Here is a 27,835-nt window from a genome sequence, read left to right as displayed (position 1 = left end):
TGGGAAGGGAGCCATGCCGAGAGGCCGTCCCTTTTCATGGATTTTGAAATGCTGCCTGTGTTCAGAGGGTGACACAGGAGTGCCTCAGGGGCAGGAATTGGAACCCTGATGTGGAAAGCCAAGGGCTGAGCGAAACGTGCTGATGGGAGGTCCTTAAACACAACCAGTGAGTTTCTAGCCAAGGAGAAACCCGGTATGCAAGTGTTTTACCTTTCTGAGATGAATACATTGTATCCGAGTGGTTGCGTGTGAGAGAAAACACGTTCTAAAAGGTTTCCGAGCATTGGATATTCCATTGTGAAGTGAATAAAGAAGTATTAACTTTCAGAGAGGAATACATTGTATCGGAGTGGTCGTGTGTGAGAGATGACACGTTCTTGAAAGTTTCTGAGCATTGGATATTCCATTTTGAAGTGAATAAAGAAGTATTATACTGCGGGCTGAACAGCGAATGTGTCGTGCTCATTGACCATTGTTAAAGGAGTATTACACAGTGGGCAAACGTTTTTTGAGTACAACCCGCACCTATTGATCACCGAACTTACATCACGGGTCAAAAGGGAAGGTGTGTTCTAAATGCAACTCGTGTTCGGTGAATCCTAAACTGAACAAGACCTTAAAGTACAATTCAACATTTATTGAATACCGAACTGAGTGAAATCTTTACCAAAGTGCAAATTCTATTAGATATTAAATCCAGAAATAAAACAAAACATTTAAAAACAAGTAAGACTATTAAATGTTGAACTGTACGTTGAAAGTAAAATTCCTAGTGAACCCAAAAACCACACATTGCAGAGAATTACTTTTGAAGTAAAACTAATTAAGACATCGAAGTTCCTTTTGAGTATAATCACAATTTATATCTGATCCAACTATAAAAATACATCTCACGAGTGGCAAAGACCTTTCCAGAGACAAAAGACAATTGTGGTGTTGCTGAACCTACGTCTTGGGGAAGGGAATCCTGAGGCTGGAACCATTTCTACCTTTGGTGTTCAGCTGAACTTAAGACTTGGGGAAGGGAGCCCTAAGACTTGAATACTTTATTTGACTTGATGACAAAGTCTTAAGATTCATTGGTACTTAGATTTGTGTTAGGTGGAACTTGGGGCCGGGAACCCTGAGCACTGGTGAAAGCGACATTATTCAAGAGAGGTAACTTTGAAACTTTTGCTAAAACTGTTTCATGCTTGGGGAAGGGAGCTGAAATGAAGCTCTGAGCTGGAAGAGGCTCTTGACTTTGTGCTGGACACTTTTTCTTTTGGTTGCTGCACTCACAACTAATCTATACAATGTGTAGGGATGTCAAGTATAGGTATGGACGCAGACAGATTATTCAGTTGGACTCTTTGACTCAGACTTTCCTTAGTTTTATTTAGGTAGGGGAATCCCACCTTAGCATAGGGCAAGTTGGGCTTTTTTCCATCCTGACATTTACGTTAATAAAAGTATTTGTTTTGAATTCTGAATCTGTTGTCCATGTCCTTCATGATGCATTCACAGCTATGATTGGTTATTTATAACGTGCAGAATACCCAGAGGTTTCTAAGCGTGGACCCGAGTATTGAGACTGTGTTGCTCTGTGTCGTCTTGCTTCCAAGGCAAGTCCCTTGCCCCTGAGCTATCCTCCCGACATTCCTATATCCAATCCAATATTATAGGTGTATCAAGCATGCATTGGTCTGGTTTAGTTCCTTTATAGTTGGCGGTACCAAACTAATCAAAATTGTTAACAGATTCTAACTCTATTTCTTGTGGGGTACCACAAGGATCCTCATTATCCACTCTGCATTTTCTTTATTTATATTCAGCTTCTAATTACTATTCCTATGCAGACAGCAGAAAGATATATCTGCATGTTCATAGCCCGAGAGACACTTTTTTCAGAACATCATTCATTGAAGTGATGAAACAAGACTTTGGATGATATCAACCAAAATTCACTTGTACCCCAGGCTCCTTTTCTCTGCAACACCCATCCTCCTTCCCCCTGGCCCCCGGGTCAAACCCTGCCGGACTCCTTATCTCTCTCTCTTGTCTTCCACACCCCTTCCTTTCAGTCATCATGTAACAGCCCCTTCAGTCATAAGATTGCCACGTCCTTTCATTGAGCAGTACCTGAAAAAAAATAAGACTGAAGGGTTAAATAAAACAGGAGTTACAGTGTTTAGAAACATGTACTTTTCTTCTCCCATTCTCCGCTTAAATCACACTTTTTCTCATACATTTCTCCATTCCGCTGTTCCAAAATGTCCTCTCTGATAATTCTATATTAACCTTGTCCTCTCTGTTTTGTTTCTGTGTCAAAGTGAAAATCTGTTTTTATGGCAAAGCTATATTGCAAAGCTATATTGCATTGATGAGTAAGCCATAGGTTTGTGACAGTGTGTTGATTGGCATAAGGGTCAAGTATGTGTAAAATTGCCCTGTTCTCCTTTTACCCTTGAATTCTGGCATTACATTTTTTTTTATTCAGACTGTCCTGTTCTTTTATCTTCTCTTCCCTCAGAATTAGTACATCATTTCATTGTTGACCATCAGCAGGGGAAACGTGTGCCGCTCTGCATCAATCCGCAATCAGCAGCCTTTAAAACGTTCATCCGGTGAGTGATGTTTGCTAAAGTTAAAGATGTTGGCAAAAGGGGGATGAGCACAACACAACAGCTCTCCAAGATAGGATACTCTACCCAAGCTTAACAAAGGAATCTTGTGGGGTTCTTTTCAAGGTAGCCTGGGTGTAGTTTTTCCAAAACTTATTTTGGATCATATCACTGGTTGACAAGAGGTATGAAGAGCAAATACATCAATTACAGATAACATAGTTGCCACGTTGGTAAGCAACCATTTTTTTTTTCTGATAGTTAATGGGTACTGCAATGTGCTTCTGGTACGCAAAGTAATCCATGTTTGGAGGAGTTTGATTTGGCCAACGTAATGCCTTCCAAGGGATAATGCTCATTTGCCTTTGATAGAACATGAATGTTTCCTACATCTTTTAAGTAATGTTGTCTTTTGTTTCTTTTGACAAGAAATTCCTCACTGCACCAATTCTTTTTTCTTCTCCGTTTGTCATACTGTATTTCTTTTACTGCTTACAGGTCAACCGCCTGGCACTCTTCAAAAGTTTCCAAGAAAGAGGAGAGGTGAAATTTGCATTTTTCTAAAACAAAAAACAGAAACCCATGAAGGTGGATAACAGAAGGCTGGACATCCACCCCACCTACTAAGTGTGACGCTGGGTGTTCGGACTCTGGGAGCTCAGATGCCGGAACCCCACAGTGTCACAGTGGGAGCGATTTGACGACTCTCCCTCCAATGTCTGTATGTGTTTGTTTTGGACATGATCCACCTTGTTCCAGTTTGTTGGCGTTCTGAATGCCAGACACGTGTGCTCCCTAATGTCCTTGGTCTCATATTTTTCCTTCCCATCACAGCTCGTCAACCTTGTTTCACTGTGGGACCTCAGGACCCAACCCAACATCTTAATTCAAATATAAGAACCCAGCTACATCTAACATCTGTGAACACTGCCCCCAGTCACAAATTGGACTGTGGCATCTCTGCGCACTAGAAGATTGTCCTCCTTGTTACTGCGGACGCCCTGCATGCACATACATCCTCTATCCTTATGTTCTTGGTGGGGGGATCTTTATAAGTACCCCCCCTTTTCTGTTGAGGTGTCGCCTGGGGCCTAACTGCAGAATCCACAATCACCATTAGCAGTTGCATATTTTCTAAATTTTATAAGCTCGAATAGCCAGACCAGCCTCCCTCACCCATGTTATTTTGGGAGATTATTTTCAGACCTTTCTTCCTAGTGTCATGATGGAAGCATTATATAACTGTTCTACCCTACCTTGCTGCGCTATACCTGCATCTCTTGGTAGTATCACTGCAGAAGCTGATTTCCTGACATCCCTGTGGGAATGTTTCTGGGGGCTTTCTGATCTCTGGACTAGAGTAACAGTGAATGCTCTCAATGCTATAATGTGCCACTGGGAGTGCTGGAAGCCAGCGTCGAAGCATCACTGCGAGATATGTATGCTGTGTCATTTGCCCCCAGAGACCTGCTGAATCTCCCTGCCATTTGGGTCCAAATGATCAGCGGAGTGCTGTCTTTTTTTCACATATTTGTTTTGTACTGCTGCCTTTGTTCTTTGTTGATCCTCTGCACTGGAGTTTACCATTTATGTCTGCTCTTGTTTGGGCAGTGCTGTGTGGTTCCAACACCATGTCGGACCTACATTCTTAACCAGCTCACGGTTTCACTACCAATTTGCGTCAAAAGTTTGAATGCTTGTGGTTCTGGGCAATCCAGTGTGTTGGATATGATGCAACATGTCAGAACAACCCTTGGTCTCTGTTGGAAAGCACTGTAAAGGTTGTTTTTTTAGTGGACACATTACCCTCTCATGTTGTTTCTAAAGTTCAAGAACAATGAGTGATGCCTTTCCTGGTGTAAGAGATACTTTCAAGCATTAATCACATCTCCTAAGCCTTTGCAAGTTGTATTTGTAGATTTCCTCTTATCCTGTTTACAAGTTGGGTGTAGTGTGCAACATATTTTCTGAGCTAAGAGAACATCAATGTGTATTGTATTCACTTGATCAGGTTTTTCTTATAACACACATACCACTGCAATGCCTCTTCGTGGCACTGGGCAGGGTAAAGTAAAAGGAGTCAGGCCGGTAGACATTGGCGGAAGGGAGGGACAGCCATCTCCTGGCATTGAACAGTGATGCTCATGTCATTCAGATATTACCAAGTAATATCTGAATGACAGTACCATAGGTAGAGCAAAATTAATCTTCCTAACGTTATCAACATATCATTCATTCTGCTTAACATCTGACAAGGGCTAGCATGCAGGATACCTGATGGTACAGAGATCCTCCACCAAAATGCTTGTATTGTAGGTGGCGAGGTCCAGCTTTAGGATGCTAAACTTGGGCGACAGGTTGGCTGGTAGGGCGGTAAGGCTTTGAGAATTCCAAATGTTGAACTGTTGCAGGTAAAACAAAACACCTTGAAGTCAACTGGTTGCTTCATGTGCAGCTAATTTAGGATCTTAAATGCTCTGTAGATTTGACTAGCACATTTAAGGCTGAAGATCAGTGGGACTATGATTTTGCATATGTAGTTTGTGCTGGTAGAACAGTGTAGATCATATTGCACTAGCCCAGTTGGGCGATAATGAATTCTGCAGCACCTTGGTTGAGGCAGAAGGCTTCTTTCTTGGCTGCATTCACTTGCTTTATGAACACAATCTCAGAGGCAAATGTACCCCCACAATCTGTACAGTTTAGATGAAGTTTGGTATTGCCATGCAGCTAATAGGTTAGTTACAGGCAGCATTGCCACTTGTGGTATAAGAGATTATCAGGGTGAGTAGATGTTAAGCTTGTTTGTGTGTAATTTATCTTGTGGTAAAAGATGGCATCATCCCCTATGTTTATAAATCTGGTGCAATGAGTGAACCTTATTGTAAAAGCTAGGTAGTCTCATGCTGGTTGGAAGTTAGTAGCCACTGTGAGAGTAATCTGGTATGGGATGTCGTGTTATGTTGGCTTTCATGTTGTGCACAGTTAATAACCTCTCCTTCTATACAGTGTCACCTCATATTGATTATATGGATGCCTAGAGCGTTAACTTAGCTAATGAGATTCTCATGGTGGACAATATATGCAGTCAGTGTCCTGTGTCATGAATTAGTTGGTGCTTTGAGTCATATCTCTGACGGTGTAGTGAAGTAGGTGAAGTGTTTTTTTTAAATATGTTGCTAGGTTTTTCAGTTAATTTATGCTGTTAAGTGATATGTTTTACGATATTGATGGGATAGAATTCACAGGTGACTGGGGATTTCTTTTTAACGCTGTTCAAAATCTCACATTAGTGTTCACTAGCCACAGAAAAAGGATCGCTGTACCCTTTCTTGATGTTTAGTAATGTCTTGAAGTGTATTGAGCTGCTTTGCCCACCTTTGTACCATCATTTACTGCCTTAGAGTTTGAAGTTTGTTCTGGAGTATCCTCCTTGCTTTGATTTTAGATCCTTGATCCCCTTTAAACATTTTTACTTGCTGTAGTTTTTGTTTTTAGCCAATTTCCATGAATGCCTGATAGGATAAATGACAGTCCTAGCATCACAAATCCAGAGGTAAACCCGAAGAAGGTATAGTAAACATCCCAATGTGTTAAATAAGTAAATACTAAACTAAGCAGCTACCCTCTTCACAAATCTCAGGGTAACCCAGGGTAACCCAGCTTGGTGGATTAATTTTCCTATGCGGACCCGCTCGCTTAGATATCTTTCTAGGCCTGTGTACATTTCATGTACTTAGCTGATGCACTTTAGCAAATTCCATTCGAATGTGCCTTGCAGACATCCAGGTGTGATTGAATGGGTTGACCTTATATGACCATGAAAGTGTCTGCGTGGTCCCCCTTTAACAACCTTCCTTTGCCACTGGAGGTAGCCAGTATGACAATGCCAGTGATCCTCCTCCATTGCCTCATCCAGGTCCCACTATCTCAGTAACCACCATTTTCTTTTTTTTTTACAAGGTTTGCAATCTGGGATAGTGTTGGACAAAAACACATGATGATTAACCAAGTGGTAATTTTGCAATTAAGTGCGGCCTTGCTAGGAGTTTCACTGTATACCTCTCCAACCAGCATTGTAATAACTTGGTTAGGATCCTGATATTTTGATATCTGCAGCCAGATGTGAAGGTTTTCGAGCAGGACTTTCCTCCCATCCTCCCACCTGTCTTGCAAAAGTTCCAGAAAGAAGAAGCACTGCTGATTTATGAAAACACTACTGAAGGACACAAAAGCTTCCTTAATGCGAATTGCACTGTGAATTAAATTGACAATTGCATTCCAAATGTTGCATGCAAAGCAAGCTGAGAGGTCCTATCAACTTGCACTAATATCTGACCCTCTTTTAAGCAACAAGTAGTTGCACTCAATTGCTAGTCATGTTCTTAGCACACACTTTTCCAGAAAAGGTTTGCTGAACATAGGTTTGCAATTCGGGAACCTGGTCTCTGGAATGCCCTACTGAGACATTTAGGGCAAATGGTGACATTCTGAATCTAAGAGTCACAAATAGTATTACTTTTCCAAAGTGTGCAAGCAGCTGGTTTGTTAGTTCAGTGTATTTGCTGTGCCACTATTAAACTGAATTGCACTTGCCTGACTGCAAGCACCATCTGCACACTCTGGGGTACCGTATTGGAATGGATGCAGCACGTTATAAACTGTGTGAATAATAACACGCTCAACAGTTCACTAATGGAATTTGGGTTTCTTCACTTTTACCATATATTCGTTTTCCTTATTCATATAAATAAGATGCTAAAAAACGAAGTAATCCGCACCACAATGTGACAATAAGTCTATAAAGATGCCTCAATAACACCTTAAGTCTTACGTTATGGGTGTTGGACCTACAATATATTTTTTGTCTCTGAATAACACAAAAAGGTTTCTGTCACATTAGCCCACTCTAGGAATTCATTGACATTCAGGAGTATGACCCATTAGTGCTCTACTTGTTTTGGCCAGAAAGTGAGTAAAGCCTCAGCACAGCTATTCAAATTTTAATGAGAGTAGCATGTCAGGCTTTTTCTTCGACTGTCAGCGTCCAGTGCACCGTAGACCGAATAGGGGATGGTTGTATATGTGTGAAAATATAACCTAATTTGTGCACACAAATCACAGATTTGCTTTCTTATCCGGAAGTACCTTCATTGTTAAGAGGTAGCCACTGTGAAAATTAAAGACACTTGTTGACGAGATATAGCAGAATCTTTTGCACCTTTATAGGACAGAATTGGTCACTTGTAATTCTGGAGACTATAGTCAGTGTTTAGAATTGATCTAAGTGAGAAAATGCAGTCTATTTTTGCTAGAGGGCAGCATTTGTAAGATGGCTTAGCTTGCTGGGCATCTTTGATGCAGGAATGCATCTATAACATGTGCGCCGCAGAATACATTCACATCATGGGTTAGTCTGTGCTTTGTTTCCTGAATTGGAAAAAGCTAATCTATGCTGTAGGTTAACTGTTTTTAAGTACTGACCGACAATTCCCTTTGACCTGTATGCTATTTAAATGATCTACGATTTAGATTGTAGCGTGCCTGACCTCAGGGTGGGGATCAACAAGTTGTTAGTGTGCCATGTTCAGGAGTTATTGATAGAACGTTTATCACTGTTGGATATCACTGAACACTTGCCAGTAGATATGTATGAAGAGCTGTTTTTGTGCTATGTTATCTGAATGTCTATGGAAAGGAATACAATTGATCTTTAGGAGAAGTTACCTAGAATGTATGTAAGTGATTGATTACAGTTAATCCATTAGGACGCGTACTAGCTAGATTGTACCTATATTACCTGGTGTACCTTTGTTTGAACAAAAATGGATGTTGAATCAGATTTATTTGAAAAGGCACCCGAAGATAGAAGGGTAGGGTTTTATGGTGGAAGAGGAATCCTTGATTACCTGATTGGCAATCTCCTGAGAAAGTGTACAGCACAATGTGCTTTTATTGACTGAAAAACCTAGAGTACCATGCTGTAAGCAGAAGGTAAGATTTTTTGGGGCAAGGTCTACAAGCTTGAAGTGAGAAAGTCTATGCTTTTGGCAGCAAAGACAAACTACTTCAGCTATGAGGTACCAGTTGCAGACTGCTCAAGCATGAGCCCTGATAGGCTCTCCGGGAACATTAGTATGGGGAGGTAGGCCAACTGAGCTGTCATCTCTTCTGATTCAGATATATGAAGAACACGGTTTCCATGGGAGAATTCCATGGGAGAAATGCTTGAATTGTTCTTTACATATTTATTCATCATTTGTGGCAAACCGGAAAACTCATTTAAATAAACAGCAAGAATGGAAGGTCAAGAAACCACCTTACAATACATACCCAAAATTAGAATAGCATCTAATGTTAACAAACCATGAAATACATACACAAACATGCAATTGGAACATAAAAAATGAACACAAGTTAATAGATGATTTCATACAAATAAAGGGTGTTTTCACACTCAAAACATGAGCCTTAATTTAGGGTTGATCTACTGAAGGACAGTTTTTAAATCCATTGCATGTCCAATGAGGAGACCCATCACCATCTCTGCTGATTCCACATTGAGAAATCAGTTTAAGGCCCCTGAGCACACAATTGAGCTCTCCTCCCCACTCATTTGTCTAGCCAGTATCCAAGGTCTGCCAAACTCTTGTTTGATTCCACTGCTTTGGGACAACTTTATTTTGTTCTAAAACATTGATGTCTACATCAAGCGTTTTGGTATCAACATATTTGAGTTACGGATCTGTGAGCACAAATTAATTCATGGAGAGAGCTGTAAAGGACTGGAAGCTCTGTTTTACAGATCATATCCTCATCCTGTGAAAGGCCTGACTAAAATAACAGGCCTGAGTATTAGGCGTAAAAGGGTTATAGGTAATAGTTTCGAATGCCAAAAGGGTCGAATCAAAAGGACCAAAAACCAAAGGGTCGAATTTTTTTTGTTTTTACATTTTTTTTGGGGGGGGGGTGGGGGGGTTCCCCCCAATCCCCTTTTTTGTGGTAAAACCATTTTTTTTCAAAAACGGAAACCCCCAAAAAATATATTTAAAAAAAAAAATCGACCCTTTGGTTTTACGTCAAATTGAGTCGACCCTTTGGCATTCGATCCTTTTGTATTAGGTACTTTAACTGGACACCGCGTAAAAGCATACATTTAAGCTTTAGATCACTGTGTTTTTGTATGTCCTGTTTGTCTATATCTTTGCTTACAATTAAGATTACATTGATTATCCAAATTTGTGCATGGAGGCACCTAGCATTGTTTGCTTATTTTTAACTGGGAATAATTTGAAGGCTTTGTGTCAAGCTCTACAAGAGCTTTGCTTTCTGGGGGGAAATATTACAGGAAATGACCGTAATAGTCAAATTACTTGATGCCTGAAAGCTTTGGATCGCTGGATGTTTTGCACTATAACTCCCATCTGCCCTAGCAAAGTCAATGGCAAGGGATCATAGGAATCAGTCTAAAACATCTGGTTTAGCCTCAGATTGCCAGGACCACTACCCATTAATCATGTAGGCCGAATCTAGGAGATGCATTTCTCTGCAGAGTTGTGTGAATTCTCCTATTCTTCCATGTTGAAATGTAAGTAGAGCATTGATCACATATTTTTTCAGACCAGTTGTGGTCTGTATTAACGAAGCACACCTCACACCAATGTAACCCTTGTGGCAGGTACTGGAGTCTGTATCTTGCCTGGATTAGATTAACACCGGAACACAAGACTACACTGTACAGTCTTTATATCTTGCGGTCTGAGTGAGGTCTAGGCTTTGTCCTGTTATGAATCATCATCTGCATGCTTGTTTATTGATAACCAGTTAAATGGCATTGTGGTCCATTAGGGATTTTAGTAGTTCGACAAATTCAAGTTATTCCCAGAGTAAGATAACCTGGGCAAGCGTCATGAAAATTATTTCCTTGCAGGCAGTTTTTAATTTTTTTATATTTTGTAAATTTTCATTCCGATATAAATTAGGAGGGAATTTGTGATCTTTTATGTAAATGTTCGACTACTATTTACACAGCATCGAACATCAAACCTGCTAGCTCATAAGCAATGTAAGAGGGCCACCACAAGATCTCGCAGGAATTGCTGCTCCTAAATAAGGACCTTGAATATTTTAATTGAAAGCACATGTTGACTAAATCTACATAACATCAAATTTTACAATGGAAGACTTTACTTGCAGTGATTATTAATGTTGTGCATGTGACATCACATTCTGCTCCGAAGAAACATTGTTTTTAATGTTCAACACTATATATCAAAGATGGTTATGTTGTCAAATTACTAGTGGACTGTTAAATGTAATCTGTGTACGTTCCAGCAGGATTGGGAGCAGGCATTTTAGCAAATGGTGTGCTTACAACTGAATTCTACTGTGCAGTAATCGGTAGAGTGAAACGTTCTCCAGGAGCATGAGCTGCTCCTTCCTGCACCATATTAAGCATCCTTATGTGATTAGAAGTTTCTTCCCTCAACCCCTTTTTTGCCACGAATAAACAGTATGTCAGGAATTGTAGCTGATCGTGTTTTAGGAATATCTATAAAGACTGCCTGTGGTTTGCATTGAGCAGTCCTTGGCACAGGATAGATTTGATGATTTAAGATACAAGTCCTTCCAAAAGACCACCGATTTATGCATTGGCTGTGTCTCTACTATTACAATCCACTGATTAGTAATAGGAGTAAAAACATAGGATCGTTGAGGAAGGGCTGAGGGCTGTTGGTTCTTGGCTTCATACTTAATACCCTGTGAGAACTATTTTAAATGTTAACACCATGGTTGTTCAGGTGAAATTGTGAAGAAATATGCTTACGTTTACTTACTTCATTTGTTTTTAGGTTTCCCGAATAATGGTCGAAAGTCAGTTTGCCATTTCAGACACCCAATCCTGTAAAGAAATAAAAATAGCAATTGCTTTCAACTTATTAGGCATGCAGTAGATATTTTTTTAAAAGCCTGTTTAATTGAGGAATACTGTAAAAACATAATTTTAGCCACACATCTTGAACTCTTCCATGTCCCCCTGAATTAATTTGAGAGCAAAGGCAGTTTCACGGTATCGGGTAATAATATCCCTATATATATGGTCGCCGTATATAGTGTTGCCGGGAAATGTTTGTGGCAACATTATATAGGTGACCATATATGTAGGGACAGGGGGGGCAGGGGTGTTCCCCCCGCTCCCCATGAAAAATAAAAAAGGGTTTGGGGTTGCAGGGGTGTCCCCCGCATGTTCCATGTAATAATGTCCCCACAAAAAACAGCAATTTTTCGGCCATTTTTTTGCATGCCGATATTTTTGAAGGGACATTATTACATGGAGTGCTCCTGTTCCTACTCTGGAGTGAACTATCTGGAATCCAGATTATATTTGTGGGGTTTATTCTGACTGGATGATCAATGGTTCATTTGTTTTTCAGAGCATCACAGGCAAAGCTCTTTCTGATATTCAGACATTGGTCTCTAATTTATGACAATCAGTCTAGCACATTGATGGTGTCCCTCTTGGGGTAAATGTTCACAGGCACATGTTGTCCATCTGAATGTGTTTATAACCTTTCATTGAGCTCACAAGTTCTCTTTGAGGACGGATGAATGATGCCTGGTTTTGTCATTCTAAGATGGAGGAATGGCAGCAAACTAATGATCTGGGCACTTTCAAGCAGTATGCATGACATTGGCTGCATTCATCATCACCAAGCACAACACATAACTTTGTTTATCACTGTTTGTTAAATGAATATCAATTAGGACATTGGTTGTCATGCATGGTAATTGTGCCTGTAACATACATTTTCTTTAATTCTCCTTTCAGTACAATAGGTTATATGCTGATAATACTGCTTGCCTGATTTCTGATTAGTTATCATTTTATGCAGTTGCTGTTGTGACTGTAAGGTTGGCTCTTTGTTTATAAAGCTATGTGCTAGCTATTAATATGAAGGAATTTTGCAGGTTAAGTTGATGATGCATAAATCTAAAAGACATTGCTAATGACGAGAGTGCAACAGTGTTCGAATCCAAATGCTTCTTAGGAAAGCAAAGGGATTGATTAGTAACATTCTTCTGTACATACAATGATGCACAATCATAAAAAGTCTAGATTATGAATTGGGAGTATTTTCAAAAGAGTACCAAGGATAACCAATAAACATGGAGTACTTGCTGTAGCATATAGTAACATACTATTACTCCTTCAAGAGGTGTAATCTAGAAATGTCAGACTCTGAGGGAACGTAGGTCCCCAAAGTGGTCTGTTTGTATCATGTCTTCACCTTTTGAATTTTCTTTGGTGAGATTCTAAGGCTTAACACCATGCTGAACAAAGATTTGACCAATTTGTTCTGAAGTTTGTCTTTACGTGATTATTGGTGACCTTTTGCAAAACAAGGGTGCATTTTCGCTTCTTCAGCTGATTTTAGAGTAGGAGATGCATTGAATTTATGATACAAGGCTACAAATGTCCTAATTTCAGCTGACCGTGGACCTTTAGAACTGAATTATGTTGTGAAGCTGTCATTTTTCCATAAGAAATGTCTTCCGATTTGCAGGGGAGTCTCAACAGTCTCATATTTCCAGAGAAAGGTTGATGGTTTTCCTGGATTTCCCATTGCTTCAATTACATTTTCCTTGATGGTTATTTTAGTGCGTATTTTCAAAGGATTGGATTATTACATTCATAATATTCACGGCCTGCTGTTAGTTCACAGCCCTTAACTGTGGTGATTTTTTTTGTGTGATCCTTTTTGTTGTAGTCTTTTACCTTTTAGGTCTTCTCCATTCCACTTTTTTTTTCTTCGGCATCTGGTGGGTAAGCAGCTCATAGGTGTCATGTTCATATTGCTAACATGGCAAGGAAGGACATCTATCTTTTCTTCCCCCTTGATTACATGCTATTCTCTCTACCCTGAATAAAGCAGTTGTAGGCACGATGCTGCGTCTGCAGAAGCACTGGAAAACGTCAATATTAAGGGAATTCAGTCTTCCTTTATAGTGGAATCTGTCCTGGAGTCATTCAACTTCTTCAAAGCCCTGCAATGCACCAATTGTTCTTTTTCATCCAAGAGTGGTTAGGTGTTCTCCAGTTTGGTGTGAAGAGTTATTTTGAGGAAAATATTTGTACATTCTACATTTCTCAGAATTGCAAACCATATAGGGCTGTTGGAAATTGGGAGAGGATCATACTTCATTGAGATTGACTGCAATGAAGTCAAATAATTCAAGGACCCTAGCCATGCATTTTAATGTTAAGTGATTTTGGGCACACAAAATGGCGATGACCCTTTTACATTTGTCATTTAAAATGGTGCTGGTGGGAGTCTGTGAATGCAAATCTTCACCTTTTTTACCCTTTTTTTTATTCTTGCTGTGATTTTGATTTGCTGCATCATACTAGTGTATACTGTCTTCTTCCCACATAAGCATTTTCAGAGCTAGACACTTTCCTGCACCTAAGGGGCTGCACAGGGTATTTAATTTTAACATAGCAACTATCTGGAACCCATAGCACCTAAGGGGTCTGAATGTGATTGTTCTACCAACAACTGAGAGGCAGCTAAGGATTCTTAAGCTGCAAAATGTTCTCTGAGCATGCCCAATGCACCTTTGTTTATATTTTCCGCATTTCTTGTGTTCCCCTTTCTCTGAAAATAGTATTTATTGCTAAAATGTTCATTCTACAGGCAGCATTGTACTATGGAATCAAACCTTCTGTAATACTTGTTTGTAGTTGGTTGGCATGCAGTCAAGGATTACTCACGCATAATTATGTCCACGCACACCTTATCCTATCCACTAATTACAGTTTGTAGGCTCTTTTTAAAGAGATCCTTGGAGGTAGGTTGTTATATTTAACTCTCTGGTACCACAACTATAGTCTTGGCCCTTACTGCCACCAGCAAGCTATGGGATGAAGTAGATTTTCCATCGAATCCCTTTCTTAAGCTGCTTCATGTATTTTGAAGGGTAATGTACCTGTTTGGGTAGGTGTGCAGGTGTGCTCTTTAAATCAACATGGTAGTGTAAGCAATCTCGGAGGGGTTTTCAGTTGTAATGTACTCCTGTTGGTGGCCCAGAGGCATGTTCTAGAGGGTATATAAGAGTCCTGTGTCACCACCTACTGCACCATTCCTATTATTTCACCCTTTTATTAACCCGTTATACCCATGGCCATCTTCTTCATATGTATACTATGTGTAGGGGTGTGTGTGTGTGTGTTTTTAGGGGATGTTTTGCTTCGTTTATAATTTTATTTTGGAATTTTACCATTTTGAACTCCTCAGAAATCTACCTCTTCTTCTGTGAAGTGCTTTTATCATTTTTAGTTTAAACGTTGTTGTGATTGTCCTTTTTGAGTTGTATGTTATTGGGCATTTGTAGATGCCTTTAACCATTGGTATGATTCTATGAGAAAACCCCAGAAAACTTGAACCTTGCATACTGTAATTTTAATTTCATGTTCTGATTGTATGCAGCAAATCAAATAAATTCTACCACAAATTTTCTTTCTGCTTCTTGTGTTCAGTGAAAGTCATTTTAGTGCCTCACTAGGGGTTTTCTCAGAACAGGTGAATTACTGGAAGCTCTTGGTCCAGCTTCCCTGAAACACAACTTGTGGATAGAGTCACTCCGCAGCATTGTCGGACTTGTCCCACAACCCTGCTTCAAATCTTAAAGAAGGAAGGTTTATATCCGCCTTGGAAAAATTCTTTGTGCCTTTTAATAAACAGACATTGGCAGAATCACTGTTTTACTGGTACACTTACACACTTTTCTTACTGCAATTTCAAGATCTTTGAGTTAATAGCACTTTTGCGTGGCTGACAAGCTGAGTCCGGTGGGTAGGTATGATAGTTAACAAAGTAAGTGTACAGTATAGAGAAGGTTTTCCCCCAAATGTGTATGTATATGTGTGAGTGAATTGGGATCATAAGGTAAGTTGTAAGCTATCTCTGACAATCTCTATAACGAGCACATGACATAGAACAAGGATTAAGACACTTAAACGACTTCAGGAGGGGCTGTTTGGTGAACTTAAAATGTTGGGGCTAAATGCGGATTAACAAATAGTTTGACCTGGCTAAATGTTAATTTGTGGAGCCAATTGGGCCACTGAAAGGTGGGAGTATGTTAGTTTTCCATAAATTCTGTTTAGCTTAACATACTGTGCATTATTCTACCATTTAGGGGGAGATCTGAAAAAAGCTAATTTAGAGTAGTAGTCTCCAGGGGCATTCTTTACTGTATCCTGTTCTCCATATTAACTGGAATCCCATACTCGTGCCATCTTCAGCAATCCTCGCACATTTTCGTATTTGAAAGTGAAGTTAAACTGTTGCTAAAGCATATTTGTTCCGCTATCTGCAAATCCTCCTAGACTTAACTCTCTTGCAAGCTAGGTGCTCCTAATAGAGGCAGCAGTCTTAAGAGCTTTGAAGAACTTGGAAGGAAGTTGTATGTAGAATGTAAAGCTCTGCAATATTGTTCCTACTTATGTTTAACAATTAGGACACATTTTTATCGGCCCACTAGGAGTCTTTTTTTCAATGGAGAAACGTATTTCTGTTTGTGTGCAGGATACCAAATAATGTTTGCAGGCAAGGCCATTGTAGACCCTGTAAGTCGTTCAAATCCTATATGCTTCAAAAACCGACTGACCAATGGCAAGCTAAAAAGAACCATGAAGGAATTGTGAAAGGGACCGTCATTGACATTTATAAGAAGTTGAACAAGGCCGGCAACCAGGTACAAGAAGTCTGAGCCTGATGAGAAGCCTGTTTCTGCTCCTCCAACACTCTGCGGGTGAGCTGCTTCTCCAAACAGAGATTTGGGGAAGATCTGTACCCTCTGGAACAGCCTCCCTACCTCTCTCCATCTTGAGCCGGTCCTCCTTAAGTTCTGGAAACTCCTCAAGACATTCCTCTTCTCTTCCTCCTTCTCTCTCCCTCTCCCTTGCTAACCTCCTTTCTCTTCTCTCCTGCTTCCCTCCTCCTCTCTCCTCCCAAACTTGCTCAGTTTCACTGACTGGTTGGTCGCCTGTTGCACCTCCAGAGCCTCACAGGTCCCAGGTTCCCCCGCCAGTCCTGCACTTGCCTCTGGGCCTCTGCATTCTTCTCGCACTACTGCACTCGGAATACGTTCCATGCGAGTGGAAACCTCTCTGCACTTAACACTGGCTCCTGCTGGACTGGGCGCACGTGTCCCCATCTCCTTCCCTTGCACTCCCTGTCTGCACACTTGCACTAGTAGAAATGCCTCAGGCCTACTATGCTAGTTATTTTTGTAAGATAATTCGGAAACTTCAAGGCCTATGAATGACGACTGTACTCCCTTGTTCCCTTCCCACCTTAAAACGATTTGAAGCACTTTATTTGTGTATTAGCGCTTTACAAATAATTACAATTACAAAGACATTTCTTAATGGGGTTTGACCAAGAAATATTTGACCAGTCAAGAGTTTTATGGCTGAAGAACAAACAGTATTTTGTGCAGCCTAAATATGTATTCAATTCACAAGGTATGCAAAATAACGCCATGCAAGTGATTGGGCCTGGAAATTTCAACTAAATTGCTACGTGAAAATTGTGCTGGTTAGTGTATTTTTAGCAACTGATTTTGATTTAATCCCACATACGATTTAAAACACTTGTAATGCACCATTTGTGATTAAGGTCCTCTCTTGCCAAAGAGACAATTACATTGTGAATGAAGGGCTAAAGAAAGGGTAGTGGAATAGGGGAGGAGAATTATCTGGCTTGGAGTTCAAAGGAGATGTGACATGGGAAGAAAAGGCTAAAAAGAGGGACAGAGGATCTTGGGTGGTTATGTTAATCCCTGTGCACAATGTAGCATGTCTAGCACTTTATTTTTTTTAAATAATATTTTTATTAGGTTTTGTATGTTCAATACAACATATGCATTAACACATTAAACATTAAATTCTTCATTACAACATTGGCAAGGGACTAATAAGCTATTGCATTCTTTGGTAGATAACTGGATGTGTTCTTGCGTCCATGGCTATAGTTTGTGCCGTCGGGGTGGAGATAAGATCTGTTCCTTAGGAGCTGTGCCTGGGGATAAATGTCTAATAAAGTGGCGAGCACTGAAGCCATCTGGTGAGTGGAGGTCTCCTGGTGAGGGCTGGGAATTTTGCAGCATAGTCCATGAATGGGTCCCATGTGTTCATGGTGGTATACAGGGAGCCCGATTTTATTGCTGTGATTTTTTTCGGCGACAGCTATGTCCCAGCATTTAGACCACCATAGAGCTGTGGAGGGACCACTCTCGTGTTTTCATAGTTGGGCCATCGCGATTTTTGCTGCAAGGAGAAGATGCGTGCATAGCCGGGGGACTAGGCCGGAGATTGGGAATGCGCCGTTTCCTATTTCGCCCAGCAGGACGATTCCTGGGTCCCAAGGTATTGCCAGACCGGAGATTTCTTTAATATGTTTTAGTATTTCTTTCCAATATAACTCCGCTTTGGGGCATTCCCAGACCATGTGGAATAGTGTGCCAGGAGCCAGGCACCCTCGCCAGCAGGTACCTGGGATCCTCGGGTTGGCTCTGTGGATTTGGACTGGGGTGATGTAGTACCTATAACAGAGTTTGTACCCCCCCTTCTCTATTCGAAATGCATTGGGAGCTTTTGTGCAGTCTTGCCCATAATTTTCCTCCACTCTTCGATCTCAATCTCACATCCCAGATTCTTTTCCCACTACAGCATATATCTATCTTTTTTGCCTGGGTCTGCCCTGTCTAGTAGGCGATAGAGGGATGAGATCTTGCCTCTGTTAGTTGGGGATGTTAGTAAGAGCTCCAACGCTGTCAGTTCTCTGGAGCATTTCTCTCGGATTCCCTTGTGGGACATCCAATGTCTAATTTGGGTGTATCAAAATCTTTCCCTTTCCCACACCCCGAATTTTGCTTTGCATCTCTCAAACGAGATGGGAACCCCATCTTCTAAAAAGTCGCTAGCTATGTTCAGCCCACCCACTATCCAGACCTGAAAACCGGTTGGGGGATTCCCTGGTGAAAAGTCGGGATTCTTCCAAATTGGAGTTAGGGGACCAAGCGACCCTCGGAGACCCCATTTACGAGCTGCCATTTTCCAGGATTGGACTGTTGTTAGTGTGGATAGGAGGGGACCGGTGTGAGCAAGCAGCTTTGTGTTTGGCAAGTGTGGTAGGCTAGAGGGTGTGATCGGGGACCAGGATTCTTCAATTTGTGTCCACCTCGGGGGGGTTTGCCTCCTGCACCCAGGAGAATGCATGAGATAATTGGGTGGCTAACGTGTATCTGGCCAGGCCAGGAACCCCCAGCCCTCCCTGTTCCTTCCCCCTCAGCATGATACGTTTGCCGATTCGAGGTCTTTTCCCCCCCCAGACAAATTCTTGTATTGTCTTCTGAAGGGCTTTTAGAGCAGGACCTGGGATTTGGATTGATAAGGCTGCACAGTGGTATAGCCATCTGGGGATTAAGTTCATTTTAATGGCCGTTATTCTCCTGAACCATGAGATTTCCTGTTGTTTCCATCTTTTAAGATCATTTTGGAGTACCCTGATCAGTTGAGGGATGTTACTTGAATATAGACGTAGTGGGTCTTTTATGATTCGCACCCCAAGGTATTCGATTGGTCCTGGCGCCCATGGAATTAGTGTATGAGGGGCTAGGGAATCTTTTTCTCGTGAGGGGATGTTGATGGTGAAGGCAGCGGACTTGGCCAAGTTTACTTTGAACCCTGATAGGGTGCCAAAAGCTTTAATTTCTGCCCATAATGCTTCTAGTGACGCTGCCAGGTTCAATGCCGTGATTAGGACATCGTCTGTGTATAGTGCGATTTTGTATTCTTGACCGCCCACCATTAGCCCTGATATGCTGTTGGTTTGCCTAATTTTAGCCGCAAATGGTTCCATAGACAGTGCGAAAATGCGTGATGAGAGGGGGCATCCTTGTCTGGTCCCCCTAGATATGCGTATATTTCCTGACCTAATGCCATTAACGCTCAGTTGTGTTTTTGGAGCTTGATAATTGGCCATTACCCACGTGATAAAATTAGGACCAAAGCCGATATGCTCGAGAACTGCTCGGATGTATCCCCAGTCCACGAGATCAAAGGCTTTGTGGGCATCAAGTGAGATGACCGCCAAACCAGTCCTCAGTTTGTGGGCACTTTCAATTAAGGTTATTGTTCTCCTGATGTTGTCGTGGGTGCCTCTTCCCGGGATGAAGCCTGTCTGGTCTTGGTTGATTATGGATGGAAGGATCGGGCCTAGTCTCCCGGCTAGCACCTTGGAGAAGATTTTGCCATCATTGTTCATACGCGAGACCGGGCGGTAAGAGTTAGGTGATTCAGGGTCCTTCCCCGGTTTGTGAAGTAAGATCGTAAGTGATTCGGCCATCGATTCCGTGATTGATTTTGCTGTTAAGAAGGAGTTAAACAAGGCTGCCAGCTAAGGTGCCAAAATTCTGGAGTTTTTTTTGTAGAAGTTTGCTGAGAAGCCGTCTGGCCCCAGAGCTGTCAATTTAAGAGATTTAATGGCTTTGGTGACCTCCTCAGCATCGATGGGGTCTTCCAAGACTTCTAGCTGTGTTGAGTTTTGGGGAGCCATAGCCTTCAGCTACTCAGGCAAGGTGTCTAGCACTGTGGGGTCGCCGGTCATTACAGATTTATGGTGCTTAACCAATTCCTCCATTTTCTCTGCCTCAGAGTAGTGTAGTTTCCCATCTTCCGATCTTAGTTTGAGAATGTTATTTCGGCTGTGAATCTTTTTTAGTTTCTGTGCTAAAACTCTGTTCGCTTTATTTCCTTTACTGTAGTAGAATTGTCTAGTGAATGCTAATGATTTGGCAGTTCGGTCGGCACAGTGCATTTCTAAAGCTGTTTTTGCTTTCCTCAGGGATCTTTCGGTCTTCCTGGAGTATCGTGCCTTCAGAACATTTTCTAGTTGATTTACTTCTGATTCCAATTTGGTTGTTGCCATGGTCGATATTCTTTTTTGTTCCGCCCCTGCACTTATCAGGGCGCCTCTGACTACGTATTTCATTGCGTCCCAGATGATGCTGATAGGGGAGTTTTCCGTGGTATTTTCTTTAAAGTAGTTGGATATTGTGATTTCAACCTCGGCCCTGATAGCCTCATCCAGAAGTAGGGAGTCATTTAGCTTCCAATGCCTCTGTGTCGGGGTTTTTTGGCCCGATATGGCCAGGTTAATTGAGACTGGGGCCTGACCCGAGATCATGCAGGTGTGGATATTAGCAGCGTTTAGGCATGGGTACAGTATTCCAGGTATCAAGATTAGATCTATTTGTGAGTACCCCTTATGCACCCTTGAATAATGGGTATAGTCTCTTGAAGTGCCACTAAATAGCCTCCACGCGTTGACGGTTTCCGTTTCTCTCAGCAGCTTCACTAGGGATAGGGCTTGTGTATAGTCTGCGTTCGTGGGGGGAAGAGTTTTGTCCAACTGTGGATTAGGCATGGAGTTAAAATCTCTGCCAATGATGAGGTGCCCAACGTGGAAAGCTAAGATTGTCGAAATTAGCTCGGTGATGTAACTGGCTTGGGATGTGTTAGGCCCGTAGATCGTGACAATTGTGATAGGTAGTTCTTTGAACAGGCCTTTAAGTAGAAGAAAGCGACCCTCTGGATCTCTTTTTATTGTGATTGTTGACAGAGGGACTCTATTGCTTAGCAATATGGCAACACCTCTTTTCTTCTTTCTGGCTGTGGCGAAAAAGGCTTGTTTGTATCTGTTGAATTTGATTTGCTGTTCATCCTCTTGCAGTAGGTGAGTCTCTTGGAGTAATACAATGTCCCCAGACAGCTGCCCCAGTCTATGTTCCATGGATCGGCGCTTTCTAGGTGAGTTGATCCCTTGGACATTCCAAGAGAGGGTGCGTATTTCGCTTATGTCAGCCGCCATTTGATCCGTCTGGGTTTGGTATGCGTTGCTTCTCGATCCGTAGCTGAAGTCTTGAGCTTAATAGGTGTGTATCGTAGTAGTGTTGATATCGAACTTGCCTCGTTGTTGTTGTTGTATGCTGTTGAGCTTTCGGAACCCCTCCCCCTGCCCCGCCTCCCTGCCCGCCCCATAACTAGCTGGTAGGAGAAACAACATCCTACTACAACTGGGAGAACTGGTGGCACCAATGCGCTTGAGAAGTGAGGTATAATGCTGCTTTAAACAGTGCACTCGCTTTTTGGTAAACTGCATCTGAATAAGTTAACCTGGGGACTTGCCGCACTATAGTTCAGTGGGAGTAATTGCATGCAACTTAAGGGACTGTAGTTACTTGTGGTGTCCTCGACCTCCTCATCCTGTGTCAGATGCCTAGCACTTTTAACAGTTTCCACATGTTCAACTATTCTGATTGCTTCAGCTCTTTATGAACTGCTGTACATTGGTCATATTGCACTGTTCGAATTAGCATTGAAGAATGTGGGATTCTCTTTGCTGGTTTCATATGCCAGTTTGCTTGTTCACAGCACACTTTGTGGTGTATTCTTTGTACCCTCTACTGTGTAGGTTTCACAAACTAAAATGTTATTCAGTTTCTCAATCAATACCATCAGAATGTTGACTTTGTTCTAGGTAAAGGTTTTCTTGATCCTGCCTGTAGGAAATTAATGCACACTTGAGGTAAATACTTGGATGAAGGGAGAGGGTAGTCCACATTTGAATACATGTTGCTTACATAAATGGGAAGAAAAATGTTGGGTGAAAGAACGTGGCTGAGCGGGGCAAATTGACTGACAAAGGGATACCGAAGGGGGGGTTTCAGAGATTAGGTGGTTGTGGATGCGCAACTTGTTTTATCCCCATTTAGTTTAAGCCAGCTTACTTGCATTCTGGGGCGCTTAAATAAGACTAGACCATTGAGGTGTTGGAAAATGGCCCATCTGAGAAGGATTGGGCTAGTGTCAGCATAGAGCTAAAAATGTAATCTGAAATGCAAAGCCGAGAGAGTAATAATGTCCCCACAAAAAACTGCAATTTGTTTGCAATTTTTTTGCATGCCGATATTTTTGAGGGAAAATTATTACATGGAACCAAATAAAGTGTGGTAACTAGAATTTTGTATTTACATAAGGTTTCTAGTACCTTGATAGACGTGTTGAAATTAATGATTTGTGATGGCCATAACATGTGTTTTGGAAACCCATGGTTTGTGCGAGTATTACCAGGTACAGTTTTTTTTCTTTTCCCAGTAGCCCATTGAAAATCCCAGATTTTGAATCTGGGAATGCCAAACCAAGTGTTGAAGGTGATAAGAGTGTCAGCTATCCGCCTGCTAGCCAGCATGAAGAGGAGCAAGGTTTAGCTGTCCCCTTCTCTAAGCAACTCTGGCTGATTCTGGAGTGTAACAACCCAATTGGGGGTGGAGGGAGCCAGCAGGAAGCGGCAGCTGGGAGGGGAAAACGCAATGAACAGAAAATAATCCTGAGGAAATCCAAGATGTGAAAATGTGAATAATCGCTGCAAAGAGAAGCCCAGCTGCTGTATATTTACTCCTGGATGAACAGAAGAACAAGGAGAGGCTGAAGTCACGACCAGGAGGAGAAGGAGCAAAGGAAGGTCTTGCTATCTCTTCCATAAAATTACATTGGCAGCAATCTCCCGGTTCACCAGAAAAAGAGGGAGACCACCTCTGTACACCAACAGACTGCTCAAACATTTTCTAAAGGGACTTTCTTGCGCTTTTCCCCCAAAGAAAAGGATACCACCAGTGTGGAGCCTAAACCTGGTCGTAGCCGGCCCCCCTCGAACAAAGGGAAAGCTATCACGAAGCAGGGTATTGCGAGGTGGATATCCTCTACGATTTCCTTCTGCCACCTAAAGGCCAACAGGCCACTGCAGACTACAGCCAGGGCACATTCCACAAGAGCCAAGGCAGCCTCAGCAGCTCCCTATCTGGAGGGCCCATCCAAGACATTTGCCAGGCAGCAACATTGGCGGTGCCCTACACCTTCACTAGGCATTACTGCTTGCAGCAACAGCACGCGGAAGAGGCGCAAATGGGATGAGCAGTCCTTCAACGGCTGTTCCAGTAAGGTAAGCCCACAGCTTCCTGGGTTATCGTTATGCATGTATACTTCTGGGATGGGCATAAAATGCAGGCTTTCGGATCTCTGTTTGCCTGTTTTTTTTCTCCTCCAGTCATGAATACTGCTACACAATCTATTCACAGCATATGAATCTATGAAAGATCCAATGCTGGAGAAGAGAGTAGTTTCTTACCTGTAACTCCATTTCGAATGGATTGTGTCGTCCCACGTATTCCTCATCTTATGATATTGGTATCCCAGCTCTGCTGCTTTGGAACAAAATGTCACCAGGGGGCACTGTGTTTGAGTCTGTGGAGTCAAAGTCCCTTGAGGGCCGCGGTCGAGCGTCAACATCATCCGCTGTATAAAGGGCTCGAGCAGCGCCTGTTAACTCAGTTCCATTTTTCCGACGCAACTGCTTCGTGTTACGAACGGCGCATCAGATGTCCTCGTCTTCTACTCCTTCCACACCCAAGACAGGGTTAAAAAAATGTCTCAAGTGTGGCAGGAAGATGTATATAACCCACCCCCAATCGGAATTGCCTCTGGTGCCTCAGCCCAGACCATTGGGTTGACGAGTGCGGGTCCTGTCAGGCTATGCCCAATAAGGCTCTTAGGGAATGCAGAGGTAACCTGGCGGTGGGGGAGGAGAAATATAAGTCTTCGAAAAGACAAAAGGATTTGGATGAATCCAGTTGAAAATCTTGTCACAAGTCGAGGAGGTCGAGATCAAAGAGTCGCTCGAGGAAATCTTCCTCGTCTTCGACTAAAAAGTCAAAAAAGCGACATCATGAATCTTCTTCCTCCTCGTCCTCCTCTGAGAGGAGAATGACTTACCCATCAAAGCATGATTTCCAAGAAAAATGGGAGGCCTTTAGGGCTTCGATGCTAAAAATATTTGAGAAATCGGCCCAGACCCCCTCAAAGTTGCCGCGTAGTGATCATACCTCTACCCACTCCAAAAGTGGCAGAGGAAAATCAAGATCTAAACACGCGGGAGTTGGGAAAGAGTCGAGAGTGTCTTCGCGGGAAAGTTCCCTGATGCCTCGTACTAAGGCTAAGCCTCCAGTGCATGAATCGGGGCTAGCAGAAGCGGCGTCGAAGTCGAAGCAAAAACTCGACTCTACGCCGTTGACGACCATAGCGTCGACACCGCTGACGAAAATGACGTTGACACCTTTAGCTGTACCAAAGCCTTCTTCGACAGCATCAAAGCCTCCTTAGACACCGTTGAAGCCAGCGTCTTTCCCGTCGATGCCTTCCACGCCTTTATCGAGGCCTTCTTTGATTCCAAGGCACAAGTCGACCACATTGTCCATACCTAGACCAATTCCACCTTCTTTACCTGAAAAGACTTTCCACCCTCAACCTAGACAGGAATTTTTTAGATCCATGTCATCTATATATGAAGAACATTCCCCTGAAGAGGATGTCACTCCAGCTGGAGTTAGATTTGGAGCCAGAGAGGTCCCTGAAGAACTAGTTGACCCACAGTCTAAAATAACAGACCTTTATGACGGTCTCCAAAATGCCAGTGGCTTAGACACTTCACCTGAGGGGGATTTTGAAAGGCCAGATCCTACAGATCATGCTGATCCCAGTTATAGGAATCTTATGGGAAGGGTCATTGATTTTATGGGTTGGAGTGCAGCCTTCCTGGATTTCGACCAGGATGACATGACTGACATCCTGAGTGAGGGTCCTTTAAACGATCCTGTTCTACCTTTCCATAAGGCACTGCAAAAAAGGGTAATGATAAATTGTAATACTCCTGATTCGATTTCTACAGTAAATAAGAAACTGGTACCAAAATATAGACCACCTTTATGAGATCCAGAATATTTATCCAAACACCCGTCTCCAGAAGGTTTAGTGGTTCAAGCTGCAACCTCCACTAGGCAATCAGCTTACCCATCAATACCACCAGACAGGGTCGATAAAAAAGTTGATGCTTGGGCCCGGAAAGCTTTTTCTTCGGGCAGCATGGCCCTTAAATCGACTAATGTCACTTGCACATTAGCAAGATTTACTTATACCCTGTGGGACTGCATGTCATCAGCGGCTGAACATATCCCGGAAGGTGAGGAACGGGATGGTTTCCTGGTGAAGGATGGTAAAGAGGCTATGGAGGAATGCCTTCAGTCAGGATTGGACACTTTGGATAGTATTAGCAGATCCATGGCATCTAGCACGGTCCTGTGTAGATTTGCATGGCTAAGAAAATCTGGGTTTGCACCTGATGTGCAATCTAGATTACTTAATATGCCCTTTGACGGCTTGAGGTTGTTTGGCAGCAAGGCGGATGAAAGCTTAGAGAAGCTGCAGGCCTCGAAAGCGGCAGCAAAATCACTTAGTGCCGCTATAAGGCAACCTCAACAACACTCTTACGCAGGCTCATCTTCCTGGAAGAGATGCCCTTTTTGCTTCTATTCCTCTTTTAGAAAAGGGAGGGGGTAGGCCAGTCAGAGAGGCCAACAGAGAAAACTCTTTCGTGGTGGAAAAGAGAGCGGTGCTAGATCAGCCACAGCAGCGGCTAATACCTCCTCAGCCACTGCTGCAGCCGCTGCAAAGCCACTTTGAGGTCTTCACCCACAAGACACCGTTGGGAGGCAGAATCACTCTGTATCTGGATGAATGGCGGGGCATTACGTCAGATGCCTGGGCACTAGAGATAGTGACCCATGGTTACTGTCTTCCTTTTCATCAAAGACCTCAAGATCATCCACCAGGAGCCAACTCTGTATAAATTCCAAACCCACTCTTGGTGCAGGAGATTTTAACCCTGTTAGAGAAAGGTGCAATAGAACGTGTACCTGTAGCGGAGAGGTACAAGGGCTGGTACTCCCCCCTATTTTCTCATCCCCAAAAAGGACAGAGGATTGAAACCCAGCTTGGACTTGAGAAGCTTGAACAAGTTCCTCAGGAAGAACAAGTTCAAGATTGGGACCCTTTCTCAGATCCTTCAGGCTCTTCAGCTTCAGGACTGGCTGGTTTCATTGGACCTTCAGGATGCTTATTTTCATGTGCCAATCCATCTCAAGCACAGAAAGTACCTGATGTTCGCAATTGGTGGTTCTCATTATCAGTTACGAGTTCTTCCATTTGGGCTGACCTGCGCTCTGAGGGTTTTCACCAAACTGATGGCGGTGGTGGCATTGAGTATCAGAAGAAGGGGGATTCACGTCTACCCTTATCTGGACGATTGGTTAATCAGGGCGAGTTCCTCCGAACGAGCCCAGGAACATCTGGCCTTGACATGACACTTCTCACACAGTCTGGGCTTCTCCCTCAATTACAAGAAGTCGCAAATGATTCCAAGCCAAAAACTCCAATTCATTGGAGCAATCCTGGACACTTCCTCAGGGAAAGCCTTGCCTCCCGAGGAGAGAGCTCACCACATTCTGCAGATGGTAATGAAGTTTCAAAATGCCCAACATCTACCGGATTTCGACTTTCTAAGGTTGTTAGGCCTCATGGCATCCTGCATTTTTCTGGTGCCAGAGGCCAGATTAAGGATGAGATCCCTTCAATGGGCCCTCAGGACTCAATTGTCCCAGTTTTCAGGGGAGATGTCAGATCTTCTACAAGTCCCAACCAAAGTGGTTCAAGATCTCCTATGGTGCGCTTGCAAGGAGAATATCCTCAAGGGGGAACCTTTTTGGCAACCATGGCCGGAGATAACAGTAGTGATGGATGCCTCACTCACGGGGTGAGGAGCCCACACCAACGATCTGACAGTTAGCGGTCGTTGGTCTCCATCGGAGTCCAAACTACACATCAACCTTTTGGAGCTGAGGGCAATCAGACTAGCGCTGAAGGCCTTTCTGCCCTCTGTACGGGGAAAGAATGTCCTGATAATGACAGACAGCACAGTGGCCATGTACTACCTCAACAAAAGAGGAGGCGTAGGATTACTTCCACCAGAGAAGGTATTTAAACCTTGGGAAATCTGGAAGACTTCCCTGTGGCACTGCACTGAAGGTGCTTTGTGACACAATTGTAAAAGATGATGCCTATGGAGTTGGTTAGACTCCACAACCAAAAGAAACAAACACAAAAAACACATTGAATTGAAAAGTCCCAAAGTTTAGCAAAAGAGCTGGAGGGCTCTAAGGTGGGAGGAATTGGCACCTTTTTGAGAATTCTCCCTAACAGAAACCTCTGTCCTTAT

At 42.6% G+C, this 27,835-nt stretch overlaps 1 protein-coding gene across 2 annotated transcripts in view; it reads left to right on the top strand.

Annotated features, from left to right (window-relative positions):
* Nucleotides 1–15,114, top strand: part of LOC138580990 (serine/threonine-protein kinase NLK2-like) — a 487,111-nt gene extending 471,997 nt beyond the window's left edge. For both annotated transcript variants that reach the window (XM_069651971.1, XM_069651970.1), the window contains exons 10-11: nucleotides 2,513–2,606; nucleotides 3,102–15,114. In XM_069651971.1, the coding sequence (XP_069508072.1) occupies nucleotides 2,513–2,606; nucleotides 3,102–3,150 (143 nt within the window). In that variant the 3' untranslated portion in view covers nucleotides 3,151–15,114. The remainder of the gene's footprint in view (nucleotides 1–2,512; nucleotides 2,607–3,101) is intronic.
* Nucleotides 15,115–27,835: the final 12,721 nt, after the last annotated feature.

The sequence above is a fragment of the Ambystoma mexicanum genome, chromosome 3p, assembly GCF_040938575.1.
Source record: "Ambystoma mexicanum isolate Mex_15411 chromosome 3p, UKY_AmexF1_1, whole genome shotgun sequence".
NCBI classification, from domain to species: domain Eukaryota; kingdom Metazoa; phylum Chordata; class Amphibia; order Caudata; family Ambystomatidae; genus Ambystoma; species Ambystoma mexicanum.
This window is presented reverse-complemented; position numbering and strand designations above follow the sequence as displayed.